At 51.5% G+C, this 23076-nt stretch overlaps 2 protein-coding genes across 2 annotated transcripts; one reads left to right on the forward strand and one right to left on the reverse strand.

Annotated features, from left to right (window-relative positions):
- Positions 1 to 4383: 4383 nt before the first annotated feature.
- Positions 4384 to 16687, reverse strand: MVK (mevalonate kinase; the record flags this gene model as incomplete). Its single annotated transcript, XM_082007773.1, has 10 exons — positions 4384 to 4564; positions 4909 to 5062; positions 8206 to 8322; positions 8757 to 8847; positions 9635 to 9680; positions 10705 to 10808; positions 13750 to 13905; positions 15137 to 15284; positions 16376 to 16523; positions 16610 to 16687. The coding sequence occupies 10 exons, from the start codon at positions 16685 to 16687 to the stop codon at positions 4413 to 4415; spliced, it is 1194 nt and encodes a 397-aa protein (XP_081863899.1). The 3' UTR covers positions 4384 to 4412.
- Positions 16688 to 16921: 234 nt separating this feature from the next.
- On the forward strand, positions 16922 to 21282 carry MMAB (metabolism of cobalamin associated B; the record flags this gene model as incomplete). The annotated part of the gene is made up of 9 exons (XM_082007815.1): positions 16922 to 17065; positions 17140 to 17216; positions 17339 to 17432; positions 17821 to 17878; positions 18758 to 18830; positions 19194 to 19291; positions 19614 to 19678; positions 20725 to 20784; positions 21195 to 21282. Exons 1-9 carry the CDS (start codon positions 16986 to 16988, stop codon positions 21280 to 21282), a joined length of 693 nt encoding a protein of 230 aa, XP_081863941.1. The 5' UTR covers positions 16922 to 16985.
- Positions 21283 to 23076: the final 1794 nt, after the last annotated feature.

Raw genomic sequence — 23076 nt, forward strand, 5'->3', positions numbered from 1 at the left:
TATTTCAGACATCTGCTGCTGATTACATTACATTTAACTAAAATTAGATGATGCTCAGAATGTAATTAAGCCCCTGCCAAATTCTCTGGCCCACCAATACCAGCCTCGCTCAGCGGGGGCCGCTTGGAACCTAATATGTAATTAGGAGCTATTTTCTAGCTGTTTTTAAAGTCTGAAAATTAGCTGCCTTTATTAATCACACAGACAAATATAAAGCGGAGCCAACGCTTGCTGAAATTTCTAAAAAGGATTTTTTTTTAATTATACACCACATAGCGCTGAGACTCATTTTGAATGTTGATTTGTTGTGCACTGACATTTTGACAACTAGTTCTCAATTTGTCTGTCGTAGTTAGGCAACAACAAAGCAGACGGTAATACTTAACTTTCAAAACCTTCAGCGTGCCGGGAGGGGAGAGGGAAGGGAGCGCCGGGGGGGACGGGCTCCCCGCGGGCGCTCGCCTTGCTGGGGCGCAGCTGGGCACCCCGGCAGGCTCGGTGCCGAGCCCCAGCCGGACCCCGGGAAGGAGGGAGCCCTGAAACGCCCAGCGCCGGGGCGGCAGAGGGCACGGGGAGCTCTTCCGCAGCGGCAGATGCAAGATCTGCAAATTGCTCTTGAAATGGCCCCGGGGGGTCCCCGCTCGGCCAGGAGCCCCCTGGTCCTCCTGGGAGCATGGGGCAGCACCCAGCTGGGGCACCCCCAGCCCCAGGGGGGACCCCCAGATGCCCCGAGCCTTGCGGGCTTCCTGCATCGAGCCCTGCCAGCTGTGCAGGGGGGTACCCTGCCCCACTGCCCCCCCGCGCTGCCCCGGGAGGGACCCCCGGAGCAGTGGGGAAACCCGAGGGTCCCGAGCATCCCCCCCACCCCTGCCGTGGCTGCGCGCTGACATTTCCACTCTCTCACTGACCCTTTTTCTGTTCTCTCTGTTCTCTCAAATAATGTCACTGCCTCTTCAGCATCTATTCACCGGAGCAGAAAGAAGCCACTGCTGACATGGATTTTAAAAATAAAAATAATAATACCATCCGTGCCTGGCAGGGGCCGGGCAGCACCCAGCCAGCCCCACAGGCAGCGAGCGGAACCGTCTCAGGTCGGGGGGAGCCCCCCGGGGCGGTGAGAGATACCCCGGCACTGCCCACTCGCTGTGGCCACTGTGGCGGCGACGCTGCCCCATGCACGGGCAGCATCGCAGGCAGTGAAGGAAAATAAAGATTTTGAAAGGGTTTTTTTTATACGAAGTGTTTTCTTTTTCGCTGGCAAGAAACGCCCATGTCCCCCAACCATCGCCGGGTCCTGCAGCGGAGAAAAGCCGCCCCACCCGCCCCAGCCAGGCGGCCCACAGCCCCTCCGCTTGCCCACACTAGCAGGGCCAGGGCCACCAGCTCCTTCCCCCATTGCATCCTTCGGGTTTTTTTCGGCCGAAGGATAGAGCGCAGCTTCCCGTCCCCGCTCCCGCACTGGCTATTAGAGGCAAACCCAGGATCGTTAGTCTTTCTGCAATGCTCATAATGTGAAAAATGAAGCTCAGGAAAAATTAGCCAAATTACCAGGCTAATCCTTCAGCAGCAATCACTGCTCTGCTGCACATCCGTAAAAACGAGACCGGAGAGAGCAGACGGGGCAACGCAGGCGGGAGAGCACTCATGTCTTTGTGGCATGGCTAGGGGAGAGGAGGGGATGGGTCCGTGAGGAGAACACACTCACTGGGCTTAATTGGTGGTTTTTTTGCTCCCAAAGCAGCAAACTGCAGGGACAGACAGGGCTGTGCCTCCTGCTGCACCCACCATGCCCCCGCCGGGCAGGAGAGGCTGCCCGAGGCGCCAGCACACAGTCCCCCGCACCCCCACGGCAAAGCAGGCACGCCAAGCACGAGGAATTGCAGGAGGCGGTTACAAGTTGGCACAACCGAAGAGGTGATTCCCATGCAAAAGTTGGGCTGGGGCATGTGCCAAATGCCACCCCCCCGGCTATCCCGGTGCCCCCGGCAAAGCCTGTGTGGGAGCCGGGGAGGGCAGACGACGAGGGAGCGGGCGCTCCCGTGGTGGCAGGCGGGTGTGCAGTCCGTGCTTACTCTAACAAATTGGGACTGGCTCCGACCGCTGATTTTGGCAGTTCTGGTCCCCGTGGCACACGGAAGGCAGGGCCCGCCTCCGGCAAAGCCCTCCCGGGCAGGGGAGCGCGCAGCTGCCGAGCGTGCTGCAACGCTGCGCCCCACCACGATTCGGATCACTCGCACGTCTCAGCTGCCGGCCTCAGCCACCATCTTTCTCCAGGTCACTTCTGCATCTCCTTCACAGCCACACCCGAAGCAGAGGCCGGCAAGAGAAGGCTAGAAGTTCGCAGGCAAAAGCATGCCAGGCTGCAGGAGCCCATGGTGCGTTTTTTGGGTAGAGCCGAGGCCTCTCGCTACTGCCACGGCCGCGAGATGAAAACCGAAGCAGGGACAGCACGCCCGGCTGTCCAGCGCAGGACACCGGCCACTCAGCAGGACGCTAACAGGAGGCCCCCACACCAACCCAAGTTGGTTGGTCTATTTAAATCATAATTAAAATCAATGACTTAAAGCGGCAAATCACAATTTTTGTTCCATTCTTTTCCCCCATGCTTCTCCAGCAGTCGTACCGTGACTGTGAGCCGCCTTCCGCGGGAAGCGGCTAATGAGGATCAACCCCAGACACGTCATTTTGAAGCGAAGTTTCTTTGCACTGAATTTGGCATTTCTTTGTGCTAACCAGGAGACACTACAGACACATTTAAGCGGTTATAGAGTCAACACGCTTCCAGATACTCACATTGATTACACTGTATTAGAAAACGGTAAATTATTTAACAGGCTTTCTGACTTGTGATTAGCGTAAAGCCGTTCTTGGATGCAAATTGGAATTGTAATTAGACATGTAGAAATCCAGCATCTGAAACCTGTTTTTATGGAAGCAGTGTAAGGTACTTTTTTCCTTTTGTATCCAGCATAATTATCAAAGACCATTTTGCACATAAAAAACATCAATTTATTAAAACCAGAGACAGTTTTACACCTGATCAGTGAACTAAAGCTGGTCATCACGACGCCTGGATTTTTGAGCTAGTACATCTCAACTTCTCATACATGATTTTTTTTTTATTCCTGCACTGGAACAGGAAGGCAAGCTCCCCCCACCTCTGCCGACTTATTGCGCAGCTTTGAATGAAGCACTTCTTGAACAGAGCTACACTTAAACAAAAAAAATCCCAGACAAACAAAACAATGATAAAAATCTCTTCGGCAGGTATAGAAGAGACCACAGCCACAAAGAGCCAGCGCATTACTTCAAGATACTCTGGCTTCAGACACTTACCTGCTAATTCCCTTTAGTTCTGTGGTACAACTCATTAAAATTTCAAAAGTAAAAACTGCATTTACATTTGCGTGATAAGTTTAAATGCATTTAGGTTTTATAGTTTGCCAATTGCAAGTTACGGCCAGCTTTTGAGGAGGTGGTTTGGGGTTTTTTCCTACTTAAAAACAGTTACGTCAAACTAAAACAAATCTGTGTTTGCTCTGTCACCAGCTCCCCTCTGCCCCCAAGCCTCCCCCAACACCAAGCAGGGTCAAGGACATGCCCGTTTAAGGCTGAAATGTGAGAGATCCCAGCAGAGCTCTTGCAAGTAGAAATTTCAAGACTTTCCTTGCCTTTAGCCACCCTCCTTGCAGATGACAGTTGCTGTTTGAACCTGATCTCACACATGTGAACAGAAACCAGAGCCTGGTTACAGGACCCTGTTTATCAACCCAGGCAGAGATTATGGGAAAGAGTGAAAACAGTGATAATCTCATTAGAAATGTGCTGTTTCTTTCATTTTAATTATCCAACTCTTAATTAGTAGCAGGCAAGAGCCTTATTTAAAGGTTTCCTCTCCACCGTGAATTGCAGTCCAGGAGAAAGGGAGACCTGAGTGTCAAGCCCTGAGCTGCCAAGATGCTTTTCACCCAAAAGCGTCAAAGCGCTCTGCACATCCACCTTGCCAGCCTCGCTGCCCGCCCTCGCAGGACGCCAAGGGAGAAGGGAAGCGACACCACATGCATCTGAAGCAGCAGAACCAAGCAAAGTGTCATTATCCATGCTGGAATCCAGCCAAGACCCTCTCCCCCTGCCCCTTGGGATTAGCACAGCAGTTGAATAAGTAAATTCAAAACAGGATTTGGAAAGCCTGGGTCAAACTCGCACCTAGCCCAAGTGCAAGCAGTTGCTCCCATGTCCTCATTGTAGCCCCTACTCCCAGTGACACCAGGCCCAAAACTGGTTCTGCACCCACATCTAGAGGCCCACAGCCATGCAAGAGAGCGGGAGAGATATTTCCCGGCATCAGAGCATGCACAGCTATCATTCCAAGGACATGGTGCCAAGAGCTCAGTCTCGCCAGAGGCAGAAGCTTAACTCTCGGAGAGCGCGTGCAGCACTTTGGCGTTTAAAGACGAGGGGGAGTGCAGGGTCACTCCAGGGGCCCCAATATTGGTCTCCCAGCATTCAAATCCACAGGCGCATAAGTCTCGCTTGGCTGCTTCCACGGCCAGCGGGGAGGTGTCTGCCAAGAGGAAGGCAAGAACAGCCAGTTAGTCAGCTAGGCCACTGCAGGGAGACCGAAACGGGCCATCGCACATTTAAACACATGCCCCCTGGAACAGGGCCAATGCCCTGAAGAGCTGACACACATAAATGAACGTGCTGAATCGCCCCCGTATCAAACACTGCAAACCACACTGCCAGGCGGCTCTGCTAGACACCATCCCACGCTCGTGACATGGCTTCACATCCCACCACAGCCATACGAGGGCTGGCATCACATCCCTCTGCTTCCAAACCGGACCCCACTGGCAGGGCCACGTGGAATGGGGGAAGGATGCCCAGGGCGAGCAGTGGGTTACTGACCTGGTCTCAGCAGGGTGATGCCACAGCCGCCCCCGCCAGCCCCGGTCAGCTTGCTGTGCAGGCCGTGGGACGCTGTCACCCGGCATAGCCTGTCCAGGGAGGGATGGCCGACTCCGATCACGTTTAAGTGGTGTTGGTTTATATCAAAGAGTTCCTAAAAGCAACCGCACACACATGAGATGACCACACATGGTGACAGAGGCTCTTCGCAGCTGCAGCTCCCTCCCCAGCAAGGTGCTGCCCTGCCTTCCCAGCCACCCCCCTGCGCAGCCATCTCATTTCTCCAGGGAATTCAGCCACCAGCATGTCTCAGGGCCCAGCAGCACTGGGCAGCAAAGTCAAGGCCAGAGTCTGAGCCCTGGGCTGCTCATCTGTCCCTGACCTCCTCATGATCTGTGCTGCTGCTGCCCACCACAGTGACAGAGGTACAACAGCTTCTGGACCTCCTTGCTCAGGGAAGACAGAGAAAATCCTGGTCACCCCAAGCTGCCAGCAGATATTTATTTCAGGCGCTAAATCAGAGCTCCCTGATGCCTCCTGACCACTTCACCTCTCCCCTGTCACACAAGTGTTGAGCAGGAGACTGTGCAAGCCCTACTAGCCGTGGGAAGGGCACTAAGCCAGCAGCTCTCATTCCTGGCTGTCACCCTGCCCTGCAATCCATCCAGCATAACTAAATCCAGGGGACTTCTGACACAGCCAAGTCTGAAACAGCATCGCTGGAGAGGCGACATGGAGCTACCTTGCCTCATCTGCATTGTGCCGCACTTCTCACTCCTCACGGGCAGGGCCTGGGCTGCGAGCCAAGGGGCCTCTCACCAGCACCACGCTGGGAATCTGGCACCCAGCTCAAGTGGGGTCAAGAGAGTCCTCCCTTCGGGGGAGAGCAGCGCAAGCCATTCTCCAAGCAAGGCCACCCTCCAAGCAGAGCTGCCCAGCTCTGGTGAGTGGCAAGTGCATCTGTGCCACACTGTCCCAGCCAGCCACAAACCCTGCTGCTCCTGGAGAAAGCTGCCACAGCAAAGTCCAAAGGGCCCAAGGGATGGACAAGACCACACAGAGGTGGGAGTTACAGCTTCTTTCCTCCCAGTACAAGAGGTGAGGAACTAAGGAACAGAGGGAAGGACTTGGCCCGCACTCAGAGCGAGCCTGGAGCAGGTCCAGGAACTGACACCAGGCCCCCAAGCCCCGCAGCGCCCGCCTCGCTCATCAGCGCCGCCAGCGGAGGCAGCTCACTCAGCAGCGCTGGTCTGACACCACAACTCGATCACTTCCCTGGTGTGTGGCGGCTGTTCCCCTCGCTGTCCCAGAGGGTGTCACAAGCAGGGAGCCAGCTGAGATGGGACCAGTCCCAGAGAGTGTCCCGAACAGGAGCCCTGCGTTCCCTCCTCCAGCCAGTGCCACCAAGCACTTTGCCGCCAGTGGCTCGCGGTGAGCCGGGAGGGCTGCCGCGCACAGGGAGCGGTGGGAGCCACGCTGCAGCGTGGCAGGTGTCAGTCACAACACCCTCCCTCAGCTCTGCACAGGTCTCCTGCCAACACCACACAGGAGGGGACAATGCAGAAATAATCCCTCTCCCCACCTCCAGAGCATTTCATTTCTGTACTGTCCTTAAACAAACGCGAGGGGATGAAGTGGCCAGTTGCATGCAGAGCAGCTACATCAAGTTCTGTGCTGGGTTGGACAGACGTCCATCCAGAGGCCTCTTTATATGCCTGAGTGAGGGCACAGCACTGTCTATGATGATCCAAGACACCTGTCATCTCCTGATCCAAAATCTGCCACGAATCTGATGACAGCTTATGACACAGTAGACTAGTTCGATGGTTCAAATACAATGCTGTCCAGAATTGCATATTTCAGAAACAGCCAAATATCTATATATGCTGCATATAATCAACTGTGCCTCCGTGGGCAATTCAAGAACAAGCCAAAACAACAGGTTCAAGACAGAAACCCCCTCACTGCAGTGCTGCTTCCCAGGCACTATACACAAGGCTGCTTTGGATTCTTTCATGTGAGGATCTCAAAGCACACTTCAAATTGGCCCTCCTCTTCCCCATCTCCCAGTACTTCCGACAGCCTGAGCAATAATGCGTTAAGGTGGAGAGGAGCTGTCTGAAGTTGTGCTGCAAACAGACTCCAGACCTCCCCCAGCTGATGCCAGCTCGGCCCTCATTAGGGTCAGCCCACCCTGAGGGGTACAGAAACCCACCATCCTCTTGGTGCAAAGGTTGCAGAAGGACTTTGTTATGAATCCCACAGGAGACCCTCCCATCTTTGCTGCAGCCCCAGCAGTAGCCCACCCACAGGCAGTGAGGTGCAACACAGCCTGAAGCAAAGAGGAGAAGGCTGTACCAACCATCTGCTAGCAGAGCAGCCCTTCACTGCTGTCACAGGTCGAGCTGTGACAACAGCTCTGTCCCACCCAAGAGCCCTCTCCTACACCTCTGGAGCACACTCATGCCTGCGGAGGGGAGAACCTACCAGCAACAGCAAGGACAAGCAGAGGTCCTCACAGGAGAGCCAACAAGGAACTGCACTGCTGGTACCAGATGGTTCTTGACCATCCAGGTCACTGGGCACCCAGGGCAAGGCCAGGTTTGCCTCGGCTGGGACGCTGCCACACCTTCTTGCTCCACAGTTGTATGGATCATGACTACAGTGCTCTCAGCACTGCAAAAAAATTCTGCCACTTGGACGCGTGTCTCCCCCCACCACAGCAGCCCTTCCTACTTTGAACAAAGCCAAGACAAACACAGATCTTTGTATGCACCTCATGCATCAACGTCAGGTCAGCTCTGGGCACAACTCTGTTATTCTCTGGAGCCAGGATGAGTGCAAAGCAATGGGAGCTGGCTCGTAACCAGTTCATCACAAACCAGTGGCTGCTGGGCTCTCTGCTCTTCACTCCAGCCTTGGCAATGACAAAGCAGTTGCTTCACTGCCAGTGACTGCCAGAACGAGTGTGGCTGGCCCACAGCACAGGGAGGCAGCATCTCAGCCTGAACTCCCTCACATTTCTTAGCAAAGGGAAACAAAATCTCCAGAGCTACAGGTTCACAAAGCACCAGGCCCACTCCCTCCCTGTGCACTGCTGTGGAGAGACACCAGCAGCATTTTCTGTCCCTTGGCTCCAGAAAGGGCATTAAAAGCAGCGTGCACACAGACCATGGTTTCACTCGGAACTGAACATTTCCTGCTATCAGATTTTTTCTTAGACCTAATGTTCTTTAAATGACATTTTGATGTTCAACAGTAACAGTGTCTAAAAATACTGGCGAACAAGCCCCTTACCTCCAGCACAGGGTAATACTCCGGTGATGGATTTGCAGGCATTGCTTCCAGAACACTTTGGCACTCCTGAGAAATTGCGTCGATGGAGTCCAGCACCGGGTTCATTATAGCAGGGAACTGAGAAGGGGGGGAAGGCAAGATGTGAGAAGACTGCTCGCTAGTCTTCCAATACCACTGTGATAAAACTGGCCCCAGTCTCTTGGAGCTGGACGATTCCTCACTCCACTCGCGCTTACTCATTCACAGAACCCCCTGCCGCAGAGCAGGGCAATGGTAAGTTGCTCTCACCTGCAGAAACTGGAGGAAGAGAAAGAGGCCAGAGGAAGGAAGTGGTGATTTTTGCGGCAAGCCCTGTTAGGGCTGGAGAGAGGGAGGTGGCAAGCTGAACCCCCATTCCCAGGGCAGCTGGATATGCAGTGACCACAGGAGGGATCTCCCAAGAGATCCCCAGAGACCTGCAGCCCCGCGTGAGGAGATGTGAGCTCATGAGGGTTATTCCCCACCCTTCCCCAGCACACGTCTCCATCCCTGTGACCACGCAGGTGCTGCACCTTCAGGATTTTCTCTTTCACACCAGACACCAGGACCTTGGTGCTTCGAGGGACTTTTGTGTTGGTCAGCAAGATCCTCAGTGTTGGCACCCTGGAAGCAACAAGAGACACCTCCTCACCTCTTTCCTTCATGGCCCCCCAGCAGCTCCCAAGGCCCAGACACCTGCAGTTCCTTCTGCCTCACAAAGCCTATTTCAGCAAGACACCCAAGATAAGGAGTTCCATTAGTTTTAAAAAAGTTAAGCAAGTGCTTAAGTGCTGGCTGGGTTCGTGCTTGTTCCTCTTAGATACAAGGAACAACTGTACTAGTGCTATAAATAGCACTGTAACATATTTACTGAAATCCATGTTTTTCAAGTAAAATTTTTCCTTTGAAATGCTATCTGCGAGACTAGCCAGCAGTAGCCATTAACTGCTAATAGAGCAATTTCATGCACTGTGAAAGATTTTAATGGAGTCAGATTATACTTCGTTGGCAGGAGACAGAGGGAACATGCAGGACCTGGATTTGTCCCTGCAGCTTGGTTTTCACACAGTCCTCCCACCAGGTAAGCAAAAAGTTCCCCCTCCTCGCAATGTCATTTGCTGCCAGGAGCAGATCCGCTCCTGCTGCCCAAAATGCCATGAAATTAATATTGATCCTTTCTGCTGTGTTCATTTAATGTCAGATAATGACCAAACATTTCATTGTTCCCGTCTACCCCAAACCAAGACAACACTCAAGCTACCCACACCCACGGCAAAATCTGGCTACAAAGCCCTTCCGCCCCTCTGTTAGCGATCTCCCATCAATCTTATACCCTACAAGATCCACCCAATGCTTCTTTGACATATTCCACCCACTGTATGTAAGTGTTATTTTTAAACTCGAATATTACCTCTTTAATGATGTGATTTTTCCTGATTGGTATCTCAGGGCTCCACCTAAAGTAAAATACATGCATTGTCTCAATACACAACAAGCTGAGAGATAACACAGTGTCGTAAGAGACAGAAGGTCTTTCATCTTTAGAACCTCACCCAGAGCATATGACAGTAATTGCAAGAAACGCCAGCTAAATGAACCATGTTCCCAGACAGCATGAATCTGCCTAACCCTGCTGACTTAATGAGAGGGTCTGGCCGGACGTAGTTAACCCAATGCCTTTCCCTTTGCTCTCCTCTACTCTGGGATCACATTAAATATTTTTTTAAAAGGCAAAGAGTTTGGCCAGCATTAAACACTTACTGAAGAAAATAATCAAGCAGTGATTCCCTGGGGCAGAGCCACGCACGCAGGTTTCAAACTAGATTGAACGTGTGCACTCATATCAGCAGCCGTCCTTCAGCGTAGAATTTCATTGTCCAAAAGGAATGTCTCACTTGGCTCCTACTTTTACAGAGGCATTACGATTAGGTCTCATTAGAAAGATTATTAAAAGTCTCCAAGGACACTTCCAAAACCCTTGGAAGTCTCTGCTAATTGAAACTAAATGACAGCTGTCCAACTGCATTTTCTACTGCATTATCCCTGGGACAGGATTAGGTTTCTTTGTTCACGCCAGAATGTTTAAGTTTCAGGGATTTGCAACAGGGTCTCTGCCCCACAGCACTTGCCTGAGGGATGCAGATCTCTGGTGTTACCGCAGCAAGTCTCCCAACAGCACAGCTGGCTCCGGTCCCAGCTTGCAGATGGGGCAAACCAAGACACAAAAGGGTTCCCTCTACTCAGGTCAAAACAGGGACCTGAATTTGGGAGTTTCTGTTCCCTTTTGCTGCACCTCGGTGCAGTGAGGCAACCTGCTCCATCCAGCGTCCCTGCAGCAACCCCAACCAAGCCTTATCGTTTGCGGAAATGCAACTTGTGGCATCTGCACAGAGAACGGTGATGTGGCTGCTGCCCTGCCACCCTGTCAGCCTCTCCTCAGCACCCACATTCAGTGCTGGGGAGCGGCAAACACACACGTACCCCAGGTACCAACAGCATTATCCACACCCGAGGGACTGCCATGGATGATCCGCTCCCCCTGGAAGGCCCAGCTGTTAATCAAAGTCAGTTCTTCTTCTGTCCACCTGAAAGGCAAGAAAAAGACTCCAATACACAAGGGAAACCAGCACGTGCAGAGCAACAAGAGAGAAGCACCAGAGGCCACAGGAGATACAAAAGCAGTGGGAACCATAGAAGGCACCCAGTTGCTGTGGGAAGCCCCAGCACCGCAAATTCCCTCTGTGCACTGCACGCTCTCAGCGGAGAGCGGGCATCGCTGTTTACAGCGCCTAACTGGCACTTTTCTGCATGGCAGCACCCAGAACACACCCAGCCCCGCGAGGGGAACTGGCGCTGCTCCACGGACAGAGACAGCACGAAGGGCACAACCGCTACCCAGCGCTCTCGCTGCGGGCCAGCGGCAAGGGAGAGCGCAGATTCAGGGAGAAGATCCTAGCCCCGGCCTAGTGAAGAACAAATTGAACTGAATGCAAGGCCAGACCTATCCCCACCTCCCCGACACTGCGTGTTACCACACAGCTTGGCCTGAGATCCTGCTGAGCAACAGGCAGAACGCTGTATTTATAGACCTAGAAGGCACGATGCGAGACGAGAATAATAAAAGTTGCATTTCACACGTGCAACTTCGCCTCTAATTTCCATCTGCTCAGCTGCAAGAACCTCACAAATTGGGTCAAAAGGTATAGTTAGAACTGATTTACTATCTCCAGCAAAGACTTTGATTTTTAGGGATTAACTCCTAAGACTTCAAGCTGCATCGGGTGCTGGCACTTAGAGCACAGAAGGGAACCAAATGCAGATCCAGAAGGTGTTATGCTAACCACAAAACCAGGTCTTTCTGTTGTCTTGAAAGAAGTTACATGAATTGGTAAGTGCTTTGAGAGTTTAAATGCTGGCACAAAGAGTTTGGTGCTGGGTCAGACTCAGCAAGGATCAAGGCCCCTGCCTGAACTTACTAATTAACGGGCTGTAGCAATACAAAAAGCCAACGCAGAGCTGCCAGTTACAAAGCAATTGCTGGCTGCAACTTCACTGCAATTCCACCATAGTGCTTTCTCCTCCAGTGCCTCCCCAAACCCCACTGCTCTGCGCCTACTTCCACAAGGCATGTACCCACACAACCACCTTCAAAACTCACCAGTCTCTCTCAAACCCATCCACTCCATGCTGAAGGACTCTCTCAAATCCTGGCACCCCAACGGAAGCTCAAGGCCCACAGGGAGCCAGCTAGCCCTCCTCCACCCTGCTGTAACACACTTAAAACTCACACAGGCACACAAATACACATCTCTGATCCTCCCCTGCAACACGGCGCCGCCTGCTCTGCAGTCCAGACACACAGTGCGTGGTCCAAGCCATGGCTCGAACAGCCTAATGCACAGCCCTATCAGATATCCCAGCAGCAGCGATGCTCTACAGAGATCAGAGCTGGCGCTCGGTGCAGGGAGAACATACATTCGACAGGTTTTTAGAAATCAGGGCCCGGAAAGGTATTACACAATGGAGCAAAGGCACAAAAAATGATTTTGGAAAAGCATCACAGAGTCTTATATGAAATAATAAGAATGGTCACTAACCACTGCTAAGGCAAGGCAGATATTCCGAGAGCCACCTGCTACCTGGAAGCTGCTTCCTTTAACTCCGTGCTTCCCTGGGCCTCAGCTGAATGTCTTCACCCATCTCCACACACCTTTCATTTCACTTGCCAATATTTAATCTGTGAAGCATTCAGGAAAACAGCTCACGCCACCGCTACTCAAAATAGAAGCACAGTTTGCTGTAAACCACTTGTTTTTAATCCTCTTTGAGAGGCTGCGATTCTTCTTTACACAGGAGTCATTATATCACACTGTTCTTTTCTTGCAACGTTAAGCAAAAACCTTCTGAAGTCTGACACCCCCCATCTCTCACTTACCCCTCTGCATGCCAGCTGGAAGGAAAAAAAATTACGCTGTATTCAAGCTGAAGCTAAGAAGCACGAGCAGGGAACGAAGACATCCTCACCACTCACTGCCTGGTTTGGAACCGGCCTTTCATTTCTCATGCTGTGTGACTATTTGGGAGGTTTGCCTAAGCACAGCATACAAATTGCTCTGCTCTAAGAACGCGTTTCTGCGTCAGGCTGCAAACTCCGTTTTTGAAGCAGAACAGACACCCCGCTCTTGCTGTCTCACTTTCAGTCCCACACAAAGTCCGTAGAAGCCAACCATAAAACGTTGTACCTGGCACCAAGCGTACAACAGAGGGTTCTGCCACTCCACCTGTGATAGGCATCTTTAAACAGAGCCTCCTCAGACACACAGCAGAGCAGACCAGCTTTTCAAGACTGAACTCCAAGGGAAAGCAACCCAAGGGCAGAAGGAAAGAAACTCCCCTTCACCAGGCACTTCACAGGGGAAACTCAGGCAGGAGATGAGGAAGAAATGTACCACATGCAGAAAAAAAATCATATGAAAATGCAGAAAAAACAGAAAGGATCCTCGATTCCTTGAGGAGTCAAAGCAAAACCTGGAAGATGCTCAGGGACAGAGAGGAAATAGAGATTAAAAATTATTCACCACATTAAAGTGTGTGTTTTATTTGCTTGGCAAAGTAAATTAAAAAAAATTATCTTTATATCTTATGTATATCTTTTTCTTATTCTAGGTATATCTTATGCGTATCTTACACTAGGCAAGGGAAATGGTGCAAGTTTTATGAAGTCTCTGCATCCAGCTGCTATATCAGGAGAAGCAAACGGTAAAGATGTGATTCACGGGTCAGAGCCCTGGGACAGGGCATGCCTCTGCTGCTGGGAACACAGGGCAGCGATAAGAGAGGAAGGGAAAGGAGCTGGGCTCAAGGTGCCACTCCTGTGGCCACAGCCACAGCCCAGCAGCTGGCCGGGGAGACCAAGAGAGGTACCAGTGCCCGAATTTGTGCAGGTAAAAGGAGAGACAGGAGCACAGAGAGCAGAGCTGCCCCAGGCTGTGAATCCAAAGCAGGGAGCCTTCCCTGATGCGTTACCTGGCTGTGGACTCTCCCTCCTTCAGAGGGCACGAGATGGCTCTGCACGCTGTCAGCAGGGCTGCCGCCAAGCAAACGGCATAGGCAGCACTTGAACCCAGCCCAGCTCCCGTGGGCAGTTCAGACCACACCAGTATGTCCACACTCGGAACATCTCTGAAACACAAACACACAGGAACTAACACAATGACCTTGAATTCCATCTTGAGAAAACATTTCAAAGGCAAAAGATGCCAATTATGACTGATCACAAGAAAAGCTGGTTGAAAACTGGCAATATCAGCACATGCATACGCATCCGACACACACACACGGGCTTCATGAGTGCTCAGTTAGCACAGCTGAGTAGCCTTGCTAAGCCATTGTACTAGAACAAAGCCTTGCTGAATTGGATCTATGATTAGCACAGCTTGTCAAGCTGCTAGCAGGGGCACTTAGTAACTAAATACTTGAGTAGCACCATAAAGATACCCTTCAAAGATTGTTGTAAACAGGATTTTAAACATATTTCTAAATAAAGCATAAATATCCCAAATCCATAACTGCATGGTTACATCCCACTGGAGCGACAAGCTGAAGAAGATGAAATATGCACATATCCGTGCCACGTGCCCCCTTTCTCCACTGAATGTGTCCGGCTTGTGTTACAGATCCTAACGTCAAACCCAGGAGCTTTTCACTGGCTGGTGAGTGACACGAACTACGAACTGAGGGTTCCGGAGCAGGGTGATGACAGCCCCAGTGCTACCACCAAGCAACTCTGAGACTGCAAAGCAAAACATGATGCAGCTACACATCGTAACTCCTTAACCTTTGATTTCTTTGCTATGAATATTGAAGTCAGGTTCTGACTTGGTTTAAAACAGCAAGCAGTGCTGTATCAGACGTTGCCCCAAGCACCTGTCCAGTAACGTACACTGATGATATCAATGGTGTTGGTCAAGTTTAGAAACTGGAAGAGCCCCGAGTTGCTGTTACCCCAAGTTCTCATATTTTTAGGGAGATTCAGCCCACAAGAGAGATCAGACTTAGTTCAGACAATGAATTCACAGCTCATTTCTGTAGCATTTTTTCTAACCTCAGCTAGGATGAAATGAGCTGCCTGCTGGAGGGAGTCTGCTTCTGTTGACTGTGCAGGAAGGGTGGGATGAACTGCTCTGACTTAAACTCAACAAGAGCAGATGACTCCCAGCCCACCTGCTTGGGCCACCCCACCCACTCCAAAGATTGACTCCTGAGGTGCTCAGAACCTAAATGAAGTGAGATTCCTTGTAATTTCTTATTTCACCTCAGAGATCTGGTTTCTTCCTGTGACCTTGTAGAAGCAATTAATAGTGAACAGCACTCAAGACAGCATGTTTATTTTCGGGCAGGAAGATAGCCTTACCCATACTTAGCCGAAATAGCCAGGCACATATAAAGAAAGGCAAGAGCAGCAAGGCTTTCGGGAGCGGAGGCTCCGGCAGCGATTCCAGCAAACTCTTTCAGTGTATCCAGCTGTTCTAGGCTGGGAGACTTAGATTCATCAAAGTCAGCTATGGAAGCAAGCAGGGGAGAATTTAAACACTTAGAAACCAGGGAATTGTTAATCTTGAAAGCAGTATTTACAAGAACAACATCTCCTGTTACAGTAGGCAGAAACAGACTGAGCCCATTTCAGATTTCACCTACAAACTTTCTGCCTGAGGATTCACGATAAAATAAAAGCAAAATCTCCACCAGCCACTCATAAAACCCAGTGTTTCCACACTCCGCACCTGTGTTATATTACAGGAACTGTCTCCTTGCCTACACTTCCCAGTGCACCCATCCACCACTATGTAGAACTTTGCAAGTCACAAACTCTTTATTAAAGAGCATGGATATTCTGATGTGCTTCACATGAGTCTGGACTCCAAGTGGCCAGGAGCAGGCATACACGTAAGAGAACTTTTGGTCAGTGCTGAGAAAGGTTACCAGTGCTCTGACTCAGCAGAGTTTGTTCTGCCTTCTGCTAAGCAAATGGTGCTCATGAGCATCACAGGAGTTAACGCCAGGCCCACTGGAGGGAAATGGCACAACCACCAGCCAGGGGCTCCACCCAGTACAAGATGCTGCAGAAATTCCTGTGAGGGCTGGCATGGGGCAGAGAGGCAGAAAAACAGGCCCCATGCCCCTGCCTTCCCAAGGAGACCTCAACTCAGACCAGTTTCAGAGAGACTCCTTTTCAGCCCTCCATCAGTAATACACCTGGATGTGGACCCTGGCTGGCTCCTGTACGTATTACAACACTGCCTGCGCTACAGCAGCACTAGAACAAGCCCCTGGGAACCTGAAACAGGAGGACACAGCCACAGAAAGGGCCACTCACGGATACCAGAGCATCAGGCAGGTCACAAGAGGCGCACAGAGGGAGTGCAGGTGCCTGAGCCGGGAGTGTGCAGGGACATGTCAGTTAAACACATGCTGAGCATGGTCAGAGACAACGGGGCCCAGCAACACTCTGCAGCAGGAACAAATAACCCTGTGGGGTCCCCGCGGTGTCACCCCGCGGGGGCCCCAGCGCAGTCACGGGGCAGGAGGCTCCGGGCAGGACCGAGAGCCCCACGCGACGCACGGGCAGCGGTTTCCTCCTCCCAGCGCTTGCCTGCAAACCGCCCCCGCAGGGCCTGGAGGCCGGGGGTGTCCCAGCTCCTCACGACGCCGACGCCGGGCAGGCGGACGCACACCTTGCCCTCACCGCAGGGCCGCAGGCGGAGAAAGGTCCTCAGGTCCAGCGCCACGGCCAAGGCCACCTGTGGGCGAGGAGAAGCGGCGTGAAGTGAGATGAGGGAAGCCGGGCCGAAGCCCCGGGAGCCCCCGGTGGCGGCAGGCTCCTTACCTTGCCGTACACCACGGCGTGCTCTCCGTGAAGGATCACCTTCCCCGGGGCGGACAGCACCAGGCTCCGCTCCCACATCTCCCGCGGCAGAACACGAACTCTCAGGAGTACCGCGCCGCCACCTCAGCCGCCCAACTCCGAGCGCACGGACTAGCAGCGCCACTCACCAATAGAAGCCGCGCCCTGCCCTTCCCTCCTTACGCTTAAACCAATAGCCGACATTCCTGCAGGGGCGGGACTTCGGGAGGGCCAATCGGAAGGCGGCGGCGCGGAGTGGTGCGGCACTGGGGTGACAGCGCGCGTGGGCGAAGGGAGGAGGGACGGCGGCCGCGGAGGGTCAAGGGGCGGCGGCCGACGGCTACGGCGGCCGGGAGGGATGCTGCGGCGAGCGGCGGTGGTGGGCCGGGGCCTGCGGGGGCCGCTGGGGCGGCGGCAGCAGCAGAGCGGGGCGGGCAGGTGAGCGCGGGGAGGGGCCGGGGGCCGGGTGGGGTAGGGCCCGGCTCCCCCTGTCACGGCTTGTGCCTCCGCAGCCCCGACGGCGGCTCCCCCGACCGCGGCCCCCGCAGCGACCGGGCCCCGAAGATCTACACGAGAACGGGAGACGCAGGTAGTGCCCGGGGGCGGCGGGGGACACATCCCGAGGGAGCGCGGGGCAGAGCCCGGCCCGAGCCCGCGGCTCCGCTGAGCCGGGCCCAGCCTCTGAGCGCTTCCCCCGGGCCTTCTCCAAAGGCTTCTCCAGCACCTTCACCGGGGAGCGGAGGCCGAAGGGTGACCGGATCTTCGAAGCCCTGGGAGCCACGGACGAACTGAGTTCGGCCATCGGGTAACCCCCTGCCCCAGGACCCTCTCTTGCTGCCGGGCGGAGGGGCTGCAGAGGCCCAGCCGTGTCCTGCCAGGGTGGCCATGCTCTCCAAGAACTCTGGCCCTGGGCAGGCTGAACCCAGGCCCGCCGCACCCACGGAGGCCTAGAGACCGTCCCATCCCCCTTCTGTGGGCATCTTCTGGGCATCCTCTTCTGTTATGGACTGCACTTCCAGCCCACCGCCCAGCAGCAGGGAAGGCAATATGCTGTAGACCAAATTTCTCTGGAGAGTTGCACTGACAAATGGACAGGAATGTCCAAATTTTGTGTTTTTTCATATGGAAAAACATATATGCATAATCATGATAATTTTTTAATTCCCAGCTAAGTCTGTTTTTCTTTAACCTAGGCTTGCTGGTGAATTTAGCAGTGAAAAGGGCCACACATTTGTTGAACAACTTCACAAAGTGAGTATTAATGATGAGCCTCACCCAGTGCAGTCACTTCATCTCTGCTATTGAAACCTGTTCTTACACTCTTTAGTTTTAGACACAGTGCTCCCACTGACACACAGGAGTTTTATTTAATTTAGTATTAAAATAAAAAATAACCTAAGACTTACCCTTGATTACTCTCTAAGAAATAAATTTCTTTAACCAGGAGGGAATTTGGTAAATCAAGTGATTGGTTATGGGCAGACAAACATATCTCTAGATTTATTCAGAACTGTTACTGTACAGAGTTATGGACAGAAGTCTTGGTTGTCACATAGCCTCGTATTTGAAATCGGGGAAAAGTAACCACATGGGCATGATGGTGGGAGACAGCTCCCACCGTGGCCATCTGTGGGTTTTAACAATTGGTGTCGTTGTGCACAAGAACTCAAAAGGAGCTAATCAGAGACTTTAAAAAGCTTTACCAAACTGCCTCTCACGTATCCCAGGCTGTGGAGAGATGGCCCTCTTGGAAGCAGACGTGACATCAAGCCAGTGCTGTCTGCAGCTGTTTGTCACTGCCTTTCTTCCAGAGGTTACCGGTTCGGTGTCCTACCAGCAACGGGATTATGTGAGCACTCCCCAGTCTGCTTTCTGCAAAGTCAGCCAGGGTGGTTTAATGTGCCAGTGAAAACAGGTACATGCGCTAATCTGGCTTCTCATAAAGCAATTAGGGAGCACTTATCTGATCCCCCCTGCCAGCAGGCTGGGGGATGATGAACAACAAGGGTAGGATCTTCTTTAATCAGCACAACCAGCTGTCGCCTCCCAGAGCTTGCTGCAGTTGTACCGGAGCATCAAAGGCTGGTTAATGAAAGCACTTCTTATTTTCGTCCTGATTGCCACAACTAGGTCCAGTGTATGCTGCAGGATGTGGGCTCCAACATCGCGACGCCTCTCTCCTCAGCCAGGGAGGCTCACTTAAGTAAGCCCCACAGTACCTTTCCTGGGATAACAGTTCTTGAATCACAGCTATCTTTGTAGATGGGCGCTGGGGAGGCTGTTCCGCCATGCGGTAGGTAGAGCTGCCCAAGGGCTGCTCCGCAGTGCGTGAAGTCATGCAGGGTCACAAGAGCTGCTGCGTTTGTGTGACTCGAGCGATGTAACCTGGCCTGAGGTGCTGCCCCAACACTGACACCCAGCCATGGCTGGGGAATGCTCTGGCAGGAGGATTTTTTTGGATGCTTTCTTAGGAATTACTGATCTACAAAATATGAAAGTAGAACTCTATCTGTAGATTGAATCACTTCTGCATTTCTGTTAGTTGATTCTTCTTTTCCCTCTGTAGAACGAACATCTTTTAGTGAGAAGCCAGTTCTGGAGCTGGAGCAGTGGATCGACAGTTACTCAGAGCAGCTTCCTCCACTCAGAGCTTTCATCTTGCCCGTAGGTACTGCTTATGCTTCTCGCTGACTGGAGAGGCCCTTGCTTTGTTAGTGTAAATCTGCTCCACCACTTGCTGTGGGAAAACGGGTTGTGAGGCCATTAATGTGCATGGACAAATACCAAAAGAAAAGCAGAGAGAAGGACCCGGTTGAGTTAAATTTCTACATCCTACTGCATTCAGAGATCTCTTCCCAGTTGCCATAACATAGGGTTCGGTTGCATGCGTGTGAGACGTGATAAGCTTTGCTGCAGTTATACAATAAGGTGGATGGCCCTATCTGTTGTTAGCAGATGTTGATCCGCTGTTTCATTGTTGTTCCAGTCGGGAGGTAAAAGCAGTGCTGCTCTCCATTTTTCCCGAGCTGTCTGCCGCAGAGCTGAAAGGTGGTGAGTGTTGGCTGTAGTGTAACAGAATAAAATTGCTAAGAGGTAATCAGAATGCTACACTGATAGCAAATCGTTGCAGTCAGAGCAATCAACCATAGCTGTATTGCGCCCGGCTAGAGCTTGAGTCAAGCTTTGTATGTTTGTATTAGTCAAATTCCAGGAGTGCAGTCAGCAAAAAGCAAGTCTCTTCTCTCCCGTGAACTGAGTCATCTGAGCCAAGAACTTCAGAAGGAACAGACAGGTTTACGTTGAGATGCATCTGTGTGCAACTTGCATCTGGTTTGCTAAATATATTTTGTAGGCTAGCACACGTGGAAGCTGGGGCACCAGCAGGTGTGAGATCTGGGGAAGCTTTAAGATGTTACTGCCTGCACTTACCTTGTCCCACTTCTCTATTGAAGATGAAAGCTCCCTTGGTAAGGTCCATAGAACAGTCTTGTCTGCTCGTTATGTAAATCACTTCCACGCAGTCTCTTGTGTTAGCCTGAAGCTGCTCATCAGCAGTTCTAAGTTGCTGGGGGTTCTTCACTGAGGGCGCTGATGTGCAGGAAGACGGTTTTGTGGATCTGCTCTGCTGCGAGGATTGCTACTCTGACAAGATACACCGCAGTAGCGTGATCTTCAAAAAACTAACATCATAGTCAGTGGTTTCTTGTCAAAAGAAAGCTAGAAAGAGGGCTGTACACCAGTCGGGAGACAAGGAACAGCTTTGTTCCCTCAACAAAAGAAGGGTCCCTGTTTACCTGCAGAAAAGGATAATGATCCTGCAAACTGCTCTTGTTGTTCAGTGATACCCACTCAGCCTTTAGAGGAGTGGAGCTGCAGAACTGTTCCTCTAGAACAGTTACAAAAATTAGTTGCATCCTTCAGCCACCACAGATTCCTTCTGGGGAAGTAAAGAGTGTTCACCCGTGCTGTGGGGAGTGAGAATGGGGACTCCAGGTGAGGTTGGGGCGTGAAGGTTGGTGCTGCAGCAAATCGCAGTCCTTTGTGCAGTCAAGAGCTAGAAAATTAAATACACTAAAATTTTCCTTTTCTTTTTCTAGCGTGATTCCTTTAGTACAAGCAGGGGAAGCAGATCCAAACGTGGCCAAATATTTAAACAGGTAAAAAAAAATCCCAAACCCTTACTCTGTACTACTGAAGTGTGCCTGGAACACTTGGGCTTTATCCCAAGACTAAGGGAATAAAAGTCTTGGGATAAAACTGCAGGGTTTTACCTCTCAAGAAGCTTCCCTTCTAGAATAAGATCTTTGAAGTTTCAACAAGCAGCTTGTTAAAAAGTATTCTTGTAAGGCCTGTATGTTTACAGGCACTGCTGCGGTGCTGAGGGAGCAGTCAACTTTCTTATTGAAAGCTATTTTGGAAAGCGCTTCTCATGCGGTCTCTCGTTGGCTTCCTTTACCTGCTGTTCTTGTGCTGTCATCAAATGTGCTTTGCTGTGCAGTTGTGCGTTGCTGAATACAAACACACCTGATGTGAGAAACGGTTTCACTGCTTCTCCCTTGGTTTCCAGGCTGAGCGACTATCTCTTTGTTTTGGCACGTTACGCTGCAATGAAGGAAGGGAAGGAAGAGAAAATATATATAAAGCCTGAACCATAACTGGGAGCTGGAATGTTTGTTTCCTTGATCATGGGAAGCTAAATCCAGCAGACTGCTTTCCCCCGTCAAGGAAGGGAAAGAGAACAAGTCTGGATTGGAAATGTGACCTGCCAAGAACTTCCAGCTTAAATAACTAGGACCTTGTTCATAAATACTGTGAGAAACACAGCTGTTCTGTTCACTGGGCCTTGTCCAAATATCCCTTGTATAACACTGCAGCGATGGCATCAGAGTTACTGCTTGCCCTGGGTTGGAGTTGAGGCAGGAGACTTCAAAGAACTACAGCTGATTTCTAGAGATGTCTTCATTTCCCTGGGCAGTGGCAGGTGCTGTGGAAAGGCTTTGACAGGACTCTGAGGAATGAAAAAGAGAAAACAATCAGCTTCTCTTTGTAAGTCATAATGCTCATACAGAACAGCAACTGTGTAGAGATTCAAGAACTCTGTCCACAAGCTTTGAAATAATAAATGTGATTTACTTGTACCAAAGGGCCCTTAACTGTCATACTTTAATGCTGAGCCCAGCGTGCTTTTCTTTTTTAAGTTGCTTTCAATCCATCAAGGCTGGCTGAAACTGAGCTGTGTAGATTTACAGGAATGCACTAAGAATTCTTTGGCGCTGGCTGCCTCTCTTTATGCATGTGAAGAATGTCTCCGTGCCGACAATCCAGTGCATCCTCTGCCAGGAATGGGTCTCAGGCAGCATAGAGGAATTAAAGGAGGAAGGGCCAAATCCTACAGGTCACGTGCAGGCAGGATGATTCTGTGATTTCAAGCTCTGTTTAGGTAGCTGTGCTTAACTCCACCCCGAGCTGCCCCTCTGAGTGCACAGACCCCTCTGCGTTTGCAGGTACCAGCCGAAGGAGTAGAGCCCTTGTTTAGTTTTAGTATCTACCTACTGGGGGCCATTCAAGTTGCGAAGTTTGCAGATAAAGGAGTTGTGATGAGGAGCAGGGGCCCGCTGCCTCCTCAGCTGGCAGCTGAGTTGGAAGAGAGAGGCCAACACATAAAGGAGCTCATCTCTCGCCTGTTAACGTCCGCGTTGACCTCAGGGGCGTCACTGTCACGGATCCCTCAGCGGAGTAGACTGGAACATGTCCTAGAGCTTGGAGAATCTGGCTGCAAACATCATGACAGCAGATCACGGTACTTCAACAGAGAAGACATTCTCTTCCAGCTTCCTGATGGACAGAAAACTGCCAAAAGCCATACTCCATGTGAACAAGTGCGTTACAGCCAGCTGAACGACTTAACTCCTTGCTACCCGAGCTGCACAGAATACAAACAACTACAGTTTTACAGTTAATTCTCGGCTACTTACAGCTTGGAAATGTAATTGGGAAGAATACACATCAGGGGGTTTAAGTCTTCCCCTCCCTGTATGGAGGGGCGTCCCCGAATCCTGGGGGCTGTGAGGTGATGATGTACATCGGGAGTGCTCATCCTGCACACAGGGTGCCACTTTCAGTGGTGGGAGCTTGTCTGTCACTCATGCAGCTTCCTCTGTTCAATTATTTAAGTAGAAACAACCTTAAACTTGCTTCCTGAAAGAGTCTCTGGCTTTTGTGTTAACTTTTTAATCAGTGTGGGGTCAGAGTGAAGAATGCCCAGCGCTAATAGATACCGCTCTCTCATTACTCACCCTTTTTTTTTTTTTTTAAACAGATACTTCATGGCTATTGTTAATGCACATTTTTCACAGAGTAATTTTCCAAGCCTTAGCCTGTAACACATCCCAGTGACAAATGCTCTTGATTTGGACTGTACCGTCAGCTGCAATGTCACATCAGACACT

Source organism: Phaethon aethereus, assembly GCF_964289735.1.
Source record: "Phaethon aethereus genome assembly, chromosome: 17".
Lineage (NCBI taxonomy): Eukaryota > Metazoa > Chordata > Aves > Phaethontiformes > Phaethontidae > Phaethon > Phaethon aethereus.